Source organism: Cynoglossus semilaevis, chromosome 12, assembly GCF_000523025.1.
Source record: "Cynoglossus semilaevis isolate Cse_v1.0 chromosome 12, Cse_v1.0, whole genome shotgun sequence".
NCBI classification, from domain to species: domain Eukaryota; kingdom Metazoa; phylum Chordata; class Actinopteri; order Pleuronectiformes; family Cynoglossidae; genus Cynoglossus; species Cynoglossus semilaevis.
In genome coordinates, this window is record NC_024318.1 from 9,132,356 (window position 1) to 9,153,406 (window position 21,051).

The following is a 21,051-nucleotide window of genomic DNA, read 5'->3' on the forward strand; positions in this document are numbered from 1 at the left end:
AATACTTTGAATTCTAAACGTTCCTTGAAACAGCCTTTAATGTAACCTCTGGTTCACCCAACACACTGTGGCTCAATTTGAACCAATCAGTACAGGTTGGTCCACATCAGTCTGCTACATAGTGGTTAGCTTTTAAATTTCCAGATGTTCTTGGGGTTAACGAAGGCAGTTCTTTGTCTTGCCATTGATGAATCAACAGAGAATCTTCCATTTCAGACATTAAAATAGACTTTTCTTGACATGAGAAATAAATAAATAAACAACCCTCAAACACTAATTGCTGAACTTACACTGTCCTGTTACAGGGAAATTTATGAAACTGTATTTTAAGCGGTGTCAGTGTGCAGCTGTTGTTGTTTGGTCATGCTGGTATGTTGTCAAGCAGTGAGTCCTAACATTTTTTTTGACATCACAAGTTTTTGGCTATATATATATATATATATATATATATATAAACCACTTGGATCACAGGGACACAGGGACATCTGGATTCCCCTGTGCATCAGTGGATACAAATGTCTTCAACTACAGACCAACGTTAATTGATTTTAATGGAGCCAGTGAGTTATTGACCGTAGCCTTTGTCATGTTGCCAAGTAAGAAATCTGCCAAGGAGTGTATATTTAAATTAGCCACCGACTGTATTGCACACTGGTTGCCAACTTGCAAATTTAATATAAAAAAAAACTCCCTGCCATTCACATGAAATATTTCCGACCACGGGAGATGTGATGAATACCAATGGCATGGATGACGACCCTGTTATTCCTCTGCTTCTGCTGGATGACGGTGTCGCTGGATGTAAACGGTTTGATGTAATATGTAAAGCCCCCTTATGCCAGACCCAGATGCTTGATTACATACTGTGTAAGTGCGTAGTAATATGGAAATCTGCGACATACTGCACCATCATTTAAACCAATTTCAGGTTTTTACTGCTTCATATCATCCCAAACTGTTTTATATGACCTCAGTCACAGCTGGGACTGCTAGGATCAGGGGACAAAAAAAAATAGAATGTTTATAGCTGAGTAAACATTTCAATTATGTGGCCCTTTTTTGACTTTTGGTCTGATTTTTCTTTTTTAGCAGCGTTGCATCAACATACAGGGGAAAGTCAAAAGTGAAGAATGATGCAGAGGTAGATTTTCCTAATGCTGTGAAATAGATAAAGGCTTTGTTACCACCTTTGGCCAAATCCTTGGTTGGATTCAGTTGGAGGAAGGATCGCTGGTCTAAAAAACTCCTCTACTCACTGTGAAGCGTTTGCTGACCCCTGATGTGGGAGAAGCCATAAGCAATTCTTCTTCTTAATATTACATCTGTCTTAAAGCACTTTGTTAAATATATGCTCTATCTATTTAATGATGACATTTAGGTTTTTTTATTGTACTGACTCTTTATTTCTCTTTATTTCAGCAAACTCCAGTCTTCTGGGAGGAGGTGGAGGTGAGTAAACCACTTTCATTTCATGTAGCTCCACTAATTTGCTGCTACAACATTATGTATAGTTTCAGTGATCAGTGTTAACGGTATGGCATATCGAGATGATTCTTGGGGGTTGATGGGAGATATTATATTGTATTTGGTACTTTAAATGTAAAAAGGCTCATGCTAAGACTGAATCATTTCAACGTGATGCAGAGTCGCCCAGCATTGTGGCACTCTGTGAAATGGGCACTTCTTGAGCGGTCTACTGAAGACCATCATCATCATCATCATCATCATCATCAAAGCCACAGAGAAAGTCTGAGGTAGCTACATAATGCTGCTGCCCTTTTCCCACCACTCCACTCCTTTGAAATTTGACTTTTACAGTGACATGATTGAAATAATCGTTGTGCACCCACTCTGAGATTAGGTGGGATTGAGATGCAGCCAATGATCAAAGTGGAGTGGTAATAGTCTAACTTAACAGGGGGATTCTGCGGGAATGTAAGGACGGAATGACAGTGAAATAAGGTCACTGCTTCTGTCTTGTCTGTTTAGCCATCAGTGTTGCTTGTCACTTTGAATGTGTCATTGCCTCCTAAAACCTTAAACCTCTTTCAGCTTATGTGCTAAAACATGGTGATGTGTTCAACATAATCAATTTCCAGAAAAACTGATAATATAATCCATAAAAACTCAGATTTGTACTTTCTCAGTAAATGTGAACCTCTCATTGAAAGGCAAGGATAAATAAAACATCATGTTGGAGGATATGTATTAGCAGCAGGGTGTGAATAACTGGTGAATACCAACTGTCTGTGGCTGGTGATAGTGAATGCTACCAGAATATACAAATCGAACATCCTGACATCAGCTAAAACCCCTCTCCGGAAAAACCTGGGAAATTGCATTAGTTGTCCTGGAAATGATTTCCCCTCCCTTTGCATTAAGTGCATGCAAACATGACAACAACAACTGTAGTAAAGAGTACTTTGAGGAGGATCACGGAAGAGTATTAATGTGTGACAGGATAAGTTGTCTGTCATGAAAATCACCTGAAAAAGTCTTGGAAAATACTTTCAGTATGAGAGACAGAGTGGGAACCATCTAAACACACTGTGGTGAATTTGTTCTCTGTAGGAATTATGGCACATTATATATTTGTTTTATCCAAAATTACACGTGTTATTTATATTTGTATTTTTAAAATGTACATCCGGGTAATTAAGGTAATCTGTTCTCAGTTTTCTCCATCCATTTTACCAGCATTATTGGACATTTATTTTCACAAAAAATTCATTCCATTGACTCACAACAGATGACAATTTACATTTGGACTTGGAATAACAGCTCTATGAAGAATACAAAATTGAAATAAATGATGAATCTAAAGCAGCATTGAAAACAGCATAGACAACCGTCTGCTGGACGTGGGGTGCATCACAAAGTAGATAGTACTGTTCAGATCCCACACATATCTAACCATGAGGACAGAAGTGGCTCTCAGCTTGTCTAACACACGCCACAGACTGCAATTTTTTCCACTCGTTCTTTGCATATAAGTGCGGCATCCCTATCTGAATCAGTAACATGGAGAGACCCCTCTGCTCACGAACAGAGAACCACTATGATTGAGGTCAGAAGTCACCAAAAATCATCTTCATAAACAAGCCTGGCCTAGAAAAGCCAGGACCACAGTTCTCCTGATTGTCCCAATGTCTTTTTAGAGTCCTCGTTCCCTATTGATTTAGCATGTGGTGAAAAACAGAAGAAGCAATTTTCTGTGCTTTCATTATTGTTATATTTTTGTCAAATCACCGTTTTGCAGCTCTTTTAGTCTGGGAACATGTGAGCAAGTGGTGGTTGGTCGACAGTCAGTTTTCTCTGACGGTTGCGTTTTTTTCAGAACACAGTGGTGTGATCTCCCACCTCCATTCATTTCATATTAAATGAAAAAAAAAGAAAACATTTAATTGATTATAACCTACAGCTCTGCTTATTAAGTCCATAGAAATTATAATTGCAGCCAGCACCAGCAAGCATTTTAGGAGTGAAGCCTCCTTCATTCATAATTGACTTTCAGTCACGCTGTTCCTGCCAAGTTCCAGGCACAAAGCAGCAGTTCAGTTACATCGAAGATGTAAAAAGATGTTAAGTGGAGTTGGCTCCTGTTAACAGTTGCCATAACAAGTCTGTGCTTTTTTTTCTACCTCCAATGTGTGATTATTTTTCTTCCTTTTGTTTTGGTTTTATTGGCCCTGCTGAGGAACGAGAAGATAATTATAACCTAAAAAGATTATCTTCCAGTGAGTTGAAAATGTTATTTTTACCTTCCAACAAAGGCTAACGCTGTTGGTCTTTTATCTGCAGCAGGCCAAGAGGGTTCTTATCTTCCAGGGTCCTTATCATTTAAAGATTACTACAAAAACTGTGGAACTGCTCTGTGTTCTCACCCTGGTCTCTCTCCACCTCTATCAGTTCTGTGGCATGTGAAGACCTCCTGCCTTGGTGGCAGCGAGGATCGATTTGAAAAGGAGATGCATTCTCATACAGAGGTCTTCTTATCTCCCCGCTGTCTTCCCGGGGCTTTGCGGAGGGGCAGCTTCACAACAGGATGATCCATCATTTTGGCCTCACACACCTGCACCGTGTTTAGTTCTACCAGCTCTGGAGGTGGGCCTCGTGCCAGTTTGTGAATAATGGAACGGAATCTTTTAAGTTTATGTATGAAAAGTTAGTTTACTTCCTACACACTTTTGGAAGTCCCTTTAACTTCCATAATAATGTTGTTCTACTGCCATGCTTGGCAATTCTTCACAAGAGGTTTCACTTTATTCTCTTTTATTCTTTATTTATTACGCTGTGTTTAATAGAATGTGGCCACATTACCTCGAAGTCTCTTGTTGCTTGTAACGCCACAGTTTGAAAGAGACAGGCTGAGAGACTGTTGTTTTTCCCCCATGTTCTATTAAATAATTTGAAATCATGGGATCCTCTGTGGGCCGCGTCTTGACTTTATGTACACAATGGGGTTAACTAAAATAGCGCTCTTATCTCTTTTAGACACGTTGGTCTCTCTGGAATTTTATATATACAGAGAGGGAAAATAACAATGATCTCTGATAAAAGCAGGCTAAATAATGCCTCTATGAATAGTGGGTAATAATGAATGGTACCAGGTTGCTGGTGTGATGTGTGTCACAGCATGCTGGTATGTCGGTACTGTCCCAGCAGAAGAGACCTCACATAAATACAATGCTGTCTATCTTTCCTTTCTCCCCTGTTTGTCTCCTTCTCACACATGCACTCAAACCAGCACAAGCATGAAAGTCCATACTGAGCCATGTAATGACACCATACAGTCCTTTGTAGACACATAGAGGCTCCTTCCCCCCTGTGATGTCTCGGTCCAGGGGCAGAATTGTCTCATTAGCATTTCAAACAGACCTATTGCCCATTAAGCAACGGGTTGTAACTACAAACCCCATGTTCTGAAAAGCCGGTCTTGAATACATTTGAATTATTTTTAAGGCCAAACACAGTTAGCGTTTTTCTTGACAATTGTATTTCTGTTAAAACAATCAAACAAACCAAAAATGCTAATTTGACCAAAGTGGTTACATAGCAGGCAACTGGAGCGTCTTAGGTGGTGTTACATGGCTACATACCACTATGGATCCTGGAGCAGAACTACTGTTTTGTTAGAACAACAATGGCGGATGCCTGTCCTCTGAACATGCAAGAAGGTCCTATTCTTCTACTTGGTGTGCTACAGCTATTTATTTAGTATGTTAGAGCAGTGGTGACACAGCGCCACATGCAGGCCTGGCATATTTTTTTACACATGGGTCCGTGTGAATGTTCCGCATCCAAAGGCTCCAGAGCCTTAGATTCTTAAAGAATATTTACCTTTCATCCTACAGAGTCATTCATTTCCTTTGGATGAGAGGTGGAACGTCACACATAAATGTTTTTTTATAAATGCAGGCTGATGTAGCCACAGGTTGCTAATCCTCACTGAATCCATTAACCTTCTGTCATTACTCACAAATTATTGCATGAAGCACTGCTCGCCCCTGGCTCTGTGGCCTTGTAGGTTTTCTAAACATTGGTCTGAGTCATGGCACGTACCAATGCATCCTAATGTAAGGCAGTAATTATTCTGGCTGCAATTTTTGCCCAGCTTGTGTGGTGGTCATCTGGTTGTCTGCCCCTCTCTGCTGCTGACATCCGATGTAGAGTGGATATGACACCTTAAAGTTATTCTGGGTGTCTCCACTGAGAACATTATGCACACATGGATGCTTGTAAATTACAAATGTAATCAACATCGGGGACGTCGTGTGCAAGCTGCGACCTTAAGGTGGAATGTAAGACGACGTGTGCAAGACGACGTGCCGATAGTGAATTTATCTGACCACAGGGATGGAGCATCAACACTGCAGCGCCAGCACAACTATGTAGCAGTGGAGGGCTCTCAGGGCCTCTTACTTCAACACAGCGCTCCACTGTGTTTAACAAAAGAGAATGTATCCAGTTTTGGACATGTGGGTAATCCTTTGTCAGAGTTCCTAAGTGCCTCACTGTGCTTATCTCTGTCACCATTCGTTATGCAAAGAGCTCTGTTTTCTTTTCCTGTCACCTCCAGGTGAACCATTATCCTCTGTCTGGCTCCAACCCGAGGCTTGTTTATTGAGTAGATTGGAGAGGGGTGAGGCATGATTTCAGTGCAGGAGGAGGGTGGATACAGGCTGTAGGACAGTGTCGTGTGACAGTTGGAACTGGGTAACCTTCTCCCCTTGTTGCAGCTGAAGCACCCCGGCACTGCCCCCGACAATTAATCATTCAAGGATGACATATTACTTTTATAACTCATAGCCTGAACGCTACGGCTGAATGATGGTCCTCAGCCCACAGATGGTAGTTTCAGCCATTAGCATAACTTATGACAGAGATGGTGTATTTCCCTAAGGACTAACCTAAATAATATGATATGATAAATTAAATGCAAAGATTTGCCAGTCAGTGTGGCACCGTTGGGGTTTATTTATCTCCACATATTTAGTGGGTCCCCGAAATGCACTAAAATGCAAGATTAGGTCCAAGATTAAATATTTTGTGTTTAAAAGTCCAAAAAGTATTTTATATGAATATTTCAAAAATCACAGAAAAGTCCCCGAAATGATGTGCAGTTACTGACACACTGATCTAGGTCCACCTCATTTTCCTGCCATAATATTTTGCATGTGTTTAAGTGTGTACGGGCCGGTACTCTAATATTAATGTGTGTTTGGGATTACCCTTCTGTTCAGGACTATTTATTTATTTACAACCACAGCCGAGGGTTTTCTCTTGTTTTTTGTCCAGGTGATTGAATGCAAAGTCTGTTTACTTCTTTCAGTGGCTGGTATTAGAGGAAACCCTTTATGACTCTATTTCACAGCGATGCTTTTAATAGAACCTTTTCTTTGGTCTTGGCTGGAAAAGTGATATTCATTTTAATAATTAAGAAAGAACAGGCCTGTTGCTGGCTGCAGCCATTACCTAAATTGCGCGTACTTTGAGAATTTATGAAAGATCTCCATGCTATAAATCCCATGTCTAATAGACATAGACATGTATATGTGTAGTAGCAGCAGTTCCCAAAGGGGCCAGTACCTCTTTAGGGGCACCGACCTATTGCAATTGAGCAGATAAATGTCCTTATTTTGTTTATTTGTGCCACGGTTGGAGAAAATGCAGTTTTAATTTTATTTGGCACTCTGAACTGCAAACTATCCAAAGACAAAATTGACAAGTATTTGTAAGCAGGACACAATTGGTTGTATTTCCAGTTGTAGGCAGTGAACAGCAACCATACTTGATAAGCATTTAAGTCAAATACATTGACATGTCATTGCAAAGCTGAATGGAAATATCCATCATCTCATCGTCCACGTGCTGTCAGGTCATTTCTCCCAGTTATTGCAGAGATGACGTAACTGAAATGACATTACAGTGTAAATTAGCAGGACAAGGTCATCGGTTTGATTCCTGTTTGCCGGCCTGAAATAATAATGAATCGAATTTGCGTTTCAGCATTAAATGCAGAGTACTTGTTAATGCCATCTTGTTCTGCTCCTACTACCACAGTGTAGTACACATGAATGACCCCACCCCTCCAATCAGTTGTGATGGATGGACTAATTGATGCAAAATGAGTGGGCCATTCATTTTCGTCTGCAGCAGTGGGTTCCATATTTAGGATTGGTGTTTCATTTTAATGGAAAGGGAAACAGAATAGTGGGGGCAGGGGTCTGTGAAGACTGGGAGGCAAAGAGGAACAATGAGAGGAAGAGTTATAAAAAAATGCACTAAAAGAGAGGGTGAGGACAAAGATTAAAACAAGTGTTAACAGAGCTGGTCGGTGGCGTAATGCTAAGCTTACGAGACATAAGAGACTACTGCAAAGAATTTATGGAGAGGTGTGTATCTGTGAACCACAGTGTGTAAAAAAGGAGAAATCCTTGCCACATATCCTGGTGCTGCTTTCTTGGACTATGAATCATTCATCTCTGTCCACATGTATAAATCAAACTGCCGGCCGTTGCCTGCGGGAGTCATGTCATTAGGTAGTCAACGGCTTCACTTGATCTCTGGCACCGCAGTGTGGCTGAGGAAAAGTGTCTAACTTTAAACAATACACGTGCGTTTTGACGTTTCCTCAGTGTGCGCCTCTGTTTGCTGTGACATATCGAGGTTTGATCGTTTACACAGAAATAGTTGAGCATCCACTCAAAGACGATTCAGGCAAGGTTTCACACCAACCCAAATGTAGTAGACTGTGTGACTGTGTGGTCCATTTTAATTGGACCACACAGCTCTGGTGTCAGATCGCCTGAGGTAGAAAGACAAAGCACGAAGCAGAGCAGGTTTTGGCAGTTGATATGATGTCAGTTCCTTTTTCTAGAGTGTTTAAGAAATGACGTTTATTGTTGAATCCACATGACAAGCCAACACATGGCAGATCTCGTTCTCCTGTAGGGTTAGGGACCAACACCATGGTAACGTAGGACTCATGAACACAGGCAGGGTGTCGGTCTGACCACCACAAGAGTGAGGTCATCAGTTTTTGCATCACATTAAGGGTAATGCATATTTAAGTTATTTGAGCTGAACTTGTGCTTGAAATGCAGTGTGGGTGAGGATCATACTGTTGTGTTGTACTTAGACCATAATGGTATCACAAATATATATATATATATATATATATATATTTATATTTATATTTATATATATTTTTATATATACATTACTTTGTCCAATCAACATTGCAGCAGAGGTTCTCTGAAACCTACCAACAATAATCCAGAGTAAATTTCAGATGGATTCAGAAAATCTCATCGAGTTTCACCACCGAGAGGTCACATAAGGTGGACTTCTTTGCCCCTCCAGATATTCTCCCATTGTGCAGTGAAGCAGAGGACTGAGAGAGGCTGAGGTCTTACCATTTCTAAAATGCTTGCTCTGCCAGCTGCAGGCAGCAGTTGAGCCCCGAGGCAGTTGAGGCCACAGATTCTGCTACATTGTATTCAAATGATCGTTAAGCGAACGTATAAACAACTGTTACTTTTAAAATCCAGCACGGACATTTCTGAATTCATTTTTCTGCTTCTGCCCGTGTTTTTATGTTTCCCTTTTAGGAAATAATGCACCGTGCACTCAACACTATGCATAATCTTTTAGTTTAAAATAAAATCTCCGGGCCTTTTTTCTCTCCCAGTGTTGCTGTCGTAAACATATTGCAGCTGCAGTTTTCTTTTGTCTTTGACCCCTGTAGCCCGGCTTTCACGACTTCCCTCACTTAAAGCAAAAGAACGTGACCTTTGACATTCAGGGGACAAGCAGAGTGACATGGCGCAGTTCAGCAGCAGTCTCTGCACGTAGATATCAAACACTTTGTGAACCATTTGTTTTCAGACAACTGGTAGGACACATTCTCGAGTTTAGAGACACTCCTCCCCGTTCTGTTGAACAAAGTGAGAAAAGATCCTTCAGTCTTTAAAAGTCGTACTTTGGGTTTATGTCACAATGTTTTACACCTAACCTTTAACAACTCCCAGGCCAGCATTTCTTGGTGAAGTGTTAAGACTCCAGAAACCACAAAGAAAAAATAAACTCAGTGTCAGTGTGTTTCCAGTTCACAATCTCTTTGAATATTTGTCTCAAGGGACAACTTGTTACTGATTTCCAAGAAGATGTGCATTTGATCTGACCATAATTTTTTGCTTTACACCATAAACCATATGTTCATGCATAAATACACACGTCATGTGTTAGTAAGTAACTAAATATACATAGCATTGGCTTCATAGTTTGGCCTGTAGGATAATATTTTCTTTTGGTGAAATGACCACATTCACTCCAATGGAGTTTCCTTGGAACAACAAGGGGAAAAAAACCGTTATGTGCCCAGTCATACATATCTGTAACTATCAAATACAAATTTTTTGTCACACTTAAATTTCCACTTGTAGCTAACTACACAACATAATGTCACTGTTCTCTTCTACTAAACACAGTTAAGAGGTTTAGCAGTGTTGCATTATCCATATGCTGCACACATACTGTATGTCAGAGAGCGCATTACATTTCCCCATAATTCATGACAGTCATGACCAGGCTGTGAGAACACAGTTTATGTTTCAGTCAGTCAAAGGCCAGTACATCAGATTTACAACCTGATTAGTGAATGTTTTTCAAATCTTGCAAAATATCCTCTAAAAAGACAAGACATATAGTGGCAGACGAATCAGACAAATTGTAAATAGAGATTGAGGAAAACACAATCATTTCTTTTGGTATACAACCTAATTCAAATGCAAATATGATTAGAATTGGGAACGACACTTTACATCTGAGAACGATAAAGGTTACTGAAAAAAAAACCAAGGGAAGATCTGCTAAAAGAAATGAGGACATTATTATTAGAAATACTGAATCAGTAACAACTAAACAACAAAAATCAAAGCCACCTTTTTGAACACCTAGTTTAATTTCATGAACACTAACGTAACATTTCTCATATTTATTAAATAATTTGTTGAGATATAGAAAATGTTTTCTTTGCATTTCTTCTAAAAACCCTAGTGTTGAACTGACTTTTTAAAACTTTTTTTTTAAATTTCTCTCTCTTCTGGAGCTAAAGCATGCACAATTAAACCACATATGTTATGGGAGGAAGGAAGCTAGGTGTGGTACAAGCACATGTTTTACTGCAATTACACTAACACTTACTAAATGGTTGATTTCAACATTGGTGCAAATGTACCATGCACTGATTTTCCTGTGCTAACTACTCTACAGCTGGCTCCAGACTTTCATTTACAGCTTCCCTTTGCAGCAGGTAATCACACACACACTGTACATACTGTAGCTTCTGTGGTTGTATACACATGCTGCACATACTGTAGCTTCTGTGGTTGTATACTGTCTTAAACAGGCAGAGTGCACATGTGTTATAATGTCACTAAGCTCTAGACATCACACAGTAATTGCTCTCAAACACCCAATGTTTACAGTCCCAGTGGGCTGGTATAGATCAGAGATATGTGGCAGGTGCACTGATAATAAAAGGCTCTTTGAATGTGCCGCGAGTGCAGAAGAGGCAGAATCTAGGTAGAAAGAGCTGGTTGGCGGCTGATTAGTGGCACTCATGTGACACTTTGCATGCAGCCACTGGCCTGATATGATGGCCTTTTTCCAGCAAGTAACTGTCAGCCTTTCTGCATCTCTCAGGAGGCAGCCTAGTTAGCTGTGTTTGACAGGCCACTTGCCTACAAGTTAGGTTTCATCCCAGCGAGGGCAACGTGAGCTCCAGAGGAAAGCTGTCATCTTTTTGTCAGACCACAGGGAAGAGGAGGAGTTTCTCTCTCCCTTCTCTTCCTGTCTTTCTCACTCCATCCTGTCATTGTCAGACTGTTCCCATGGTGAAGATCTTCACTCTCCCAGTGTCTGTTATGTTCCTCTCAGCCAGCCTGTGCAGAATAAACACGGGCCAGGCAGAGGATGAAACACCAGGCCTCCCCCAGGAGTTAGACCTACGGTGGCTGGATCCCACTCACTTTTGCCTCCTGAGGGCCTCTGTAGCCTTCTCAGTTTGCCAGCTGTGAGTGACACAGAGATGGCCAATTGGGCAGGGGGTGAAAACGCTCCGTGTGTCCTTCCTGGGGGACAGATGAGTGTTTATACCACAGGGATGATGCCCACTACTTCACCTAATCCTCCTTTCACAGGCACTTCATTATCGCTTGCACACTGCAGCCACAGTTTGTATGTAGAGGGATCTGTGGGGATAACAAGAGAATATCCACCTGAAGGTGGAGAGTCAAGGGTGGAGTTTATTGATCAGAGTAAAAATACTGAGGTAAAAGTAGGAGCACCTCAAATGGGTGTATAAGAAGAGAGGTGGATAGAACACAAGTTTATTCACAGACTAAGTCAATAATCTTATTTTCTGAGATGAAAACTAAATGCAAACTCAATAGGAAGTTAATGTGGGCTAAATGATGATGACCTCATTTTGTATTTTGTAATCAAACCTATGCATTTGGTCTATAAGACAAGACATCAAAACAAAAATCTAATTATATTGAATATGAGTTCGGTAGTAAAATAAAAAAAGAGAATGTTAATAAGTGGCAGGAATACACTGGTCAATGTGGTTTACAGCATGACTACGAACACGGATTTATGAACCTATTTTATTTTTAACTTTAGTGCAAACAAGACACATAATAAACCACATGGAATGACTGTTTGAGAGAAGAACATTTTTTGACAGGTTCTCTGTAGACATGTCATCCTGAGGCTGTCAAAATTATCTCTGCCGTGACAGGTAGAAAAGACAAACGTGGGTCACTGAAACGCTCGTAATGTTTTGAATACTCATGTTATTGACACTGTTGATATTTACAGTTCTCGCAGACATGTTTACAGTTTGGACAAAAAAAACATTTGCTTCTTTTCTGTTTGAGCATGTGCAAGAATGTCTGTTGCTGCTGCTGCAAAGATTTATTTCTGAGTGGGAGGGTGCAGCAAAGCTGTCTGAGCCCACTGAAACGTGTTGGCTCTGTATTGTGAGGCCCGCATTAGCACATGCCATAATTGATGGAGGAGCATACTTAGCCGTAATAATGGGCATTATAGGGGGTGGTATCAAGACATTATTTTCGGAAAGCTCCAATTAGGTTTTTTTTTTGTTTGTTTTGCTGTGGCTTTTGCTGCGTAGTACTGGCTGTCCAGGATAATTTAGAATGCTTTCTAAGCTTCTGATAAACACACTGCTTGCCAATCAGCTTTCTCTGGGCCTCCCATGTGCAGGGAAAATAAACAAGTTCATCAAACAGTGAGAGATAGAGCTCCTCTCCACTGACTCTAGTCTTGGCCCCGATGAAATAGCAATCAGCTCAGTACCATAGGGAGCCATTGTGTTTACAGTCGGTGGGTGGATAGACTGCTGCTAGCTAGGGGGAGATTAGACCTTTGAGACCAGCTGGGACATTCCCACCGCCAGCTAGTTCCACCTGTGAAATTGCAAACAAGAGCCCGTCCCTTCCCGTCAACCTCCGTGGCCGTTTGAGTGATCAACACCACACTGACACATTCCGCCCGCACTTCAATCACGTACTGGGGGAGGGGTCTGTGGCCTAAATGTAGAGCAGAGTTGGTACGCATGCTAGTGTGTGACTTTTTGGTGGCAGAGGTATGACAAAGCAAACACGGCTGATCTCTGATTACATGTGTAATGTATTTGAGCCCTAAAAGGTCAAGATGGGGTGGGATGTGGGCCAATCAGAGCCAACGTTCGACCTCAATGACTTCTTCTCTCCCAAGATCACATGCTTCCCTGAAATTGCTTGAAATTCTACACTTTATTTGTAATGCCTCTAGGCCAAAACTTGGTTAAAATTCCACAGTAGCTCTTTTCAGATATTATGTTCATAGACCAAATAATTCTAAGCCCATAGCCTGGATAGAGTGTGGATGTAAAACTCAGCTGACAGCCCTGGAACATGTTTCTCCCCCTTTGGTGGGCAGAGGAGAAAACCTCACCAGGCGTGACAATAACAGAATGCCAAAACAAGGATTGGACCAAATGAGCTGTGAACGTAAACAAAGTGGTGAATTTGTTCTGTGTTGAATTGCTGGACATGTGTCGCCACAGCATGTTAAATCCTGCACAAGGTCTGATTCTGACAGACAGGCAGAGCGAGGAAACTGGAAGAATAATTAAAGAAAGATGAAAGACGAGGCGTACGACCAAAGTAAAGAGGAGCTAAACAAACAGTAATTATGATGTCAGCTCAAGAACAGGTTTTCTTAATCATTCCAGCTCTGTACTACAGGAACGCTGTGTGAGAATGCAACTACTAATGAACCCTACATAAGAAATGACAGTAGCAGGATGTGGTTGCTGTGTGCTGAGCTAAACTCCAGAAAAAGACCACACGGACTCAGCTGGTTCTGGAAGTAACTGTTCTGTTTGAACATGAAAGACATTTCATGAAAGACATGGAAGGACAGTGTCCTTTTCATGAGTATCATTTGTGTGTCTTATGAAATGGTCATCATCATGTTCTATTGAACAAAAACAAGAACAGAACTGCTCTGTTTTGCTTCTGAAACGATGTTGGATTTAGACTTGCGTGTGTGTCCACTGTTTTGCTTGTGAAACGACGTTGGATTTAGACTTGCGTGTGTGTCCACTTTTGTGTCTGTGAATCTCCTAAGGACACGTGTCTTTATCAACACTGCAACTCTTAGTGTTTTGAAGCTGCTACACGTTTGACCCACTGAGCCGTGATGAGAAAAGCGCTTAGTGTTTTTGAAATGTCTGTATTAGCAGCACAGCATCATCACCGTTGTACTCGCACGCTTTCTTTGTTGATGGTCATTTGACATCTGTCCCTTTAAACCTTCAACAAATTTAAAAGTGCCCTATTAGAATTAAGGTTCTGAATGTTCTGCAATGCTATGAACAACAGAGCAACAAACTCTTATTTTATCGTTTATTAACTCGACAGATACTTTGGTTTTTGTCCAAACAATGAATAACAAAGGTTAAACTTAGTCAAGTCTAAAAAAAGATGTCATCCTGACAAACCCCTGGCCTGCGGGCCACTTTATGCCCATGAGCTCATGTGACTCACAGCTAGATGTCAGTATTATATTATGCCAGAAGATGTCTGGGAATTCAGTCCAGAACACTTGGTAAAAAAAAAGATCTGTACAGGATGGTTCAATTCCGTGGCGTACCTCCTGAGGTCATCTCTCCAGTTCTAGATGTAGCCTTTGATCATTCACATGGATTTTGCATCAAGGTCTATCGTCGCAGCAACCAACAGAAGGTCATTAAATCGTGCATGTTATTTTACTTAAGCTTCTTACGTTTCTGCAAGCTCTCTAGTGTCATCATTTGTTTGAACCATGCAGAAACCCTCCATAAACATGTACATATTCCTGATGGAAAAACATTTGTGGAATATGTAATTGTTTCCATCAAGCCTTTCCCTGATGTAGCATTTTTTTTGTCTAAATTAACACCAGATTTTACACAAAATGAAATAAGAATTGAATGCATGATTAAACTACAAACAAGCTAAAAACAAAGCCCTGTAGATGATGAGAATGTGATGGAGGTATAAACTCTCAAAGCAGCAGCTCTTGCCTTAGGCTGTTTTTACCTCTTCTTGTTTTCATGTGACTTCAGACACAAACAAGATCCTGCTGTAAATAACTTCAGTATTAGTTCAGTTTTATGATGACTACAGTCTGCAGCTAGTGGCAGCTGTGTAAAGTAGACTTTGGTTCCCCTTAATATTAAGGCCATAAAATCAAAACTGAACCAAGACATGTTCATCATCAGGGGAATTGTGACAGATTTCCAACTTCCACTCAACTGTGTTTCGAAAGCTTTTAATCTCAGAGTCTGACAGAATCACAGAGACAGAAATGCCTAATTACCTCTGCACAATTAGCTGGTGAGCTGAATAGAAAATCCACTTTCACTATGTATGTTGTTTGGTAGGCTTTTAAATGGCTGGCCTCCACTCCGATCGATAATTGGGGTCTGATGTCAGAGAAACTGATGATTTTGAAGTCATGATAAGGACAAGATAAATAATGTTAACAATTCATTTAATTCAGCAAATACAATGCATTTAAATGATTGTCTAACAATACATGATGTTATCATGTTTGCTAATGTAAAGGTACATAAATATGGACCAGACTCTATTACTTACCTCTGTCAGATCCATTGAGTTTGTATTATATGACTATTTTTATTGCATTCAATTTTCCTACATCGTATGCATTGCGCTCATTTCCTAGCCAGCTTTGAACAGCATGACGAAAACCTTTGGACCTCTTTTCATATTAACAGGCTTGATGTGTGAGAAAGGCTGTGTATTATAGTGGCACGAGGGCCAAAGTTCCTGACATGGCAATTTGCTTTCTTTTCTTTGGGGTGAGTGGTGACAATAGGCCACTGTAGCCTCAATTTGGGTCCCAGTGTAGTGCGGTGCAAAGGCGGCATGACTTTTTGCCCCGAGGGTCAGCGCAGGGATCTGAAACACCTCGGCTGATGAGCACTAATCTCGCCTCCTCGGCAAACACAGGCCTTTCTCTGTAACCTTCAAGCCGTGAAACACAATTTAGCGAGGTGGCAGGGGGTCGAGGGTACAGGGATTTCACAGAGCAAAGGAGGGGTGGGGTTGAGGGGGGATGGGGTTTAGAGTGAATATGACTTCCAAAGCGTTTTACATGCATTGCTTGTAATGATTTCCCGCTTTTGATCGATTTCTATAATGTGATTATGAAAATGTCAATGCAAACCTGGTTACTTTCTCCATTTTTCAGGCTATGGTATCGGCCTGCTTGAACTCACAAGCAGGTGATGACATTTTCAAAGTGAGCCGAGAGATGCTGTGAGATGGATCCTTTTTGCTATTCATGAATTGAAATGGATCCTTGTATGTATATGTATACACATATATAATCTATTATATACTTATATATGCATAGACATGTGTTTATATATTTACAGATCTGCAAAAAATTTGTGCTTTTCCTTTACTTACTTTAGCTTTCTTACCACACAAACTGATAAAGCCTTGATTTACTGCAAATAAACGATAAACCTCTCCAGATTATGCAGCATTTCTCTCAGTTAACCTCATCATAATAATACGTTGTGTTTATAAACAACCCACTTTTGGATTTCTGCAAGAACAACTTCATTACTTCTCTATGTTTTTCATTTCGGAATCTGATCCCAAATGTTCATAACATTCATTTCATCAGTGTTGCCACTTTAGGCTAGGTGTTAGGCTAACGTCTTATTTGATATTCGGAGAAACACCTGTGCCTTGGTAGATCCGTGTGAGCGGCGCTCCCCTCGTGGAGCTAACACAGGAGTTGATTAAAGAATTTAAATGGTCCATTTAACCCCTAACACAGACCAGGCCTACCTGTGTGATATTACCATTACTTCGCTGCAATTCCTGCAGGCAGCAGCTTGAATTGATCCCTTCTCAGGCATCAGGAAGTTTTAGTGCTGCTGTGTGTGTGTTCAAAGCCCAGTTTAATAAAGCTAGCTGGTCACGAGCCATTAAAGCAGGGGGAGAACAATAAATAAACACACCCGCTCTGTCTTGCTCTACTCTTTCTCTTCCTTCCATCTTCACCAATTCCTGCCTCCAACCACACGGTGGATTTTCTCAATGCACGGTTCGACACATTGACGACTCCTCACAGCTGCAGGCAGGCACTAAAGCTTAAAATGCTGCTGTTCAGTTTGCTCCCGATGTCGCTTACCCTTTGTGATTGTCTCCGCTAGGAGACAGACAAGCATCATATTATAATAATGCTTGTTTATGTATCTGAAATTACATGCAGGACTTTTTTTTTGTTATTATGCATTAGCAGTGTTGTAGGAATGGGTTATGATACTGCCTCCACAAAACAGGCCATCAGCAGACCAGATTGATGTTGAGGAGCCTGGCCGATGGAGATAGAGTTTATCAGCTGCGGGCCGGCATGTGAAATCTAATCATGAGTGCCATGTGAGGAAGAGCAGCCGCAGATGAGCCACTAACACACACCATCACACTTGTATTCAACAAATGGCAAGGAATTTCTCCCTGCAGGGTTGAGAAAGACGATAAGACGGCCCCGCACAAGAACTCTCTGGCTCTGTAGATCTGTCTTTCAGCCAGAGTAAAGATTAATTCAGGGAAAGAAGTTGGTGAAGGGAAAGCATTGGTTTGTTTGTGAAAAGAGACTGAGGACAGATGTGAACAATTGTGTAAAATCAGGACATTTTAAAATAATATGAGAAGCCCAGAGCAATCATCCTTGGCCTGCTTTTCTAAGTGTTGATTTCTTGGCATTGAAAATAAAATGCTGACATGTTAATTTGTTTTCCCACGATCGGCATTGGTCAAATAATGATTTTCAAAAATAACAAGTTCATGGAAACGTTCACACGAGTTAGCAATGTCTTTTTAATGTGGTGTTGGACGCAACACTTGTGGTTTTTAGCGTCATAGCTCATGACATTTTCATGAGCTCATGACATGACATGAATGTAAGTTGAGGAATAAGTGAAAAAATGATAGGATTTTGGAGTTGGGTAACTGAGTGGCTTTGATGAAATGTTGTGCAATGGAAACTTTCTCCAGGTGAATAATCAAACTGTATTTTTTAATTTTATCTACACAAACAAAAGAAAAAAAACACAATAAAGTAGTATTTTTATATTGTAATATTATATAATATATAATTTTTTAATTGATGCTGGCCTGGATTTAGTTCCTGTCATTGCTTCTCATTTGTATGAGCTCACTAATGCACCAGTGAATTTCATCGTCATCATTAGCCACATGTTTTAGTTTCTGTATGGTCTCAGAAAAGACAGTTGCTTACTGAACCTTTGTTGAAAATTATAATTAAACAGAAATAACACAGCATTAAACACAATTCATTTAAACCACATGGTTTTTATTTTCAGTCAGAAAACTCAGTATAAACCCATAGACAGCATATATTTTCAGGAACGCACTGCCCCATTCACTGGCTTCTTGACTCAGCGATGAGGTGCAGTATGGGCCAAGAGCTCTTGTTGGCTTCCCACCCACAAACACTGCCAGCTGTGGAAGACTCAGGCAAGCCAGAGGCAACAAACTCAGAGCTCTAGCCCTGATCCTTGGTTCCTTAAAAGTTGAAGATTTTCCAGGCATACTGGTTTATGAATACATACTTTAGCAGCTCAGTTATGAATCCTGACAGAAAAGTCAGCCATTAAAGTTGAAACACTTGAAATAACTCCTAAAGAGGTTTACTGACTCACAATGTCTGTATTTATTATAGATGTCTGCAGTTATTTACCCATTTGAACCAAAACACCCAACAGTGATGACTTGTTGTTTATAGCAGTTAAATATATGGTATATTGGTATTTTATTTTTTAAACATGTGTTTATAATGATCTTATGGAAACTCATTTTATCTGAAACTCCATCCGGTCGTCCTGTGCGCACATCACCTGAGTAATGCTCTTATTTTGCAGAACTTTGTGGTTATTTTGCCAAAGGGCTCGGGTCCACTGCCACGTTAAACCCTAAAACCAAAGTTGAATTGCATCAAGAAAGTCTTCTAGTGTAAAAAAGGCTATGGCTGTGGTGACCCTGATAATGGGTCAAATTATTATTATTGAGGCAAAGTTGTTAGTTATCATTATGTTGAATTAGGGACAAGAACAGTGACTTTACCAAACTGCACTTGCATTTAAATGTTATTGAAAAAAGAGACCAAAACAGTGTTGTTTCCCTGTATTGTACGGCATCAAAGTGCTGCTAAATGTCCTATTTCCTCTACAAGGTAGGGGAGTGTTGAAGGGCGTGAGAGTGAGGGCGACCTCTTCACCTAGTCAGAGACAGAGCCATCTGATCCTAGTCAGGAAAACCTGCTGGCTACATCTCTATCTGCAGCATTCCAGCCCTTCATCACACGTCCCCACATATCCTTCAGGCCCTCACCACACCGATGATTGTTTTTCATCCCTTGAAATTTTAGCCCAGAAGATCGATATTGCAGCTGGCATGAGAGTTCATGACACAGAGGAAGAAGAAGAGGGCCACGAGGCCTGGGTCTTCTCCTACAGACCCATCATAGGCCAAAGCTTTGGTGTAGGCTTTAATTAGTTTAACATTTCAGTCAATGTTAGGGCTGAAGACCACCTCCACACACACACACACACACAGACACACACACAGCAATTATAAACCTGGACTGGAGCAGGATGACTTCATGCTTTTACCTTCGTAATGGCATTATGCAAAACAGCATTACTTCAGTGTGTGGATGCAGGTCAAGTGTTCATTTTAAAAGGAAGAATCAGAGAGAAACACAAACAACATTTCATTTTCCCTTACTTTAGTAAAATTAGGTGTTTTAGGTGAAGTTGATTGCGATTTTTTTTTTCATTATTACGGTCCCACAGAACGGTAGATGGGAACACGTAGAGATCCCATAGAATATTTCTTTGTTCTCGTACCCACTCCTCTCCTCTCCCCTCTGTCTTACACACTCAACATCTAGAGGTGCTGTTGAGACTTGGGTGAATGTGGCATAATGGAGGCTCTTTGTTTGCTCAGGTGCGGCTCCTTCACAGTGGGTGGATAATGGAAGAACACTCGAGAGACAGATGTTCCCTCTTCATCGCACTCCTCCGTGTGACCCTCTCGTAGAGCAAAGTGACGCAAACACAGCAGAAAATCTGTCTAAACCAGCGAGACTGTCTTCAGTCTTCTTTCACTAAAAACATTTAATTCCACGTGGGAACCTAAATCTGACCCACTTTACAATTCTTTTCCAAATCGAGTGGATTATTTAGCTTGGCTACATTAGCCGTTGTTTGCCACGTGACACACAGGTGAATGGATGTCCACTAACTGAGCATAAACCAAAGCTGTTGACCCTAAACAGCAGCGGATTGTTAGGTTGTTTCATGGCACAGGTTTGCAGGGCTGTTTATTAGTTATGGGTCACCTTGAAGGCAGAAGACTGGATGGAGGGCAATCAATAGTTAAGCCAATAAGGAAGCAAGAGGCTAAGGTTAAGAGGCTAATCCTTGATGGCAAAGCAGGAAATCTATAAAATAAATGATTTCTCCACCACTGCAGGGTGGAGGCGGTCATTTATTAAAACAAGTTTTGGCACACACACACACACACGTGCCACATACACACTATGTGTTACAGAAATGAAAAACAACCAACATCATTGATGTGAAATGAAGCCGGGGCAAAAACAGGAAATGGTGTGCTTGAAATATTTCATGAACAATTGAATGAATAAATGAATAGATGCATAGATGGACAATATGAAAAAAAGAATTGTTTTTGAATCTTTCAAAACAGGATATAACAATTAAGTGCAGGCTTTTTATTTGACTTGTTTCAAATTTTAAATAATCCATTTAAAATTAATTCTTTATCTATTTTCCTTCTAACAATTTATGTAGTTACACCAAGTCAGTGATATTTTCAAATACTTATTTATACATATATATATATA

The 21,051-nt window shown here is 40.5% G+C and overlaps 1 protein-coding gene across 3 annotated transcripts in view; it reads left to right on the forward strand.

Moving 5' to 3' along the window:
• The window catches only part of macrod2 (mono-ADP ribosylhydrolase 2), a 370,465-nt gene that overhangs the window by 105,113 nt on the left and 244,301 nt on the right, over nt 1-21,051 (forward strand). For all 3 annotated transcript variants that reach the window (XM_017037301.2, XM_025060625.1, XM_008321936.3), the window contains exon 4: nt 1,420-1,449. In XM_017037301.2, the coding sequence (XP_016892790.1) occupies nt 1,420-1,449 (30 nt within the window). The remainder of the gene's footprint in view (nt 1-1,419; nt 1,450-21,051) is intronic.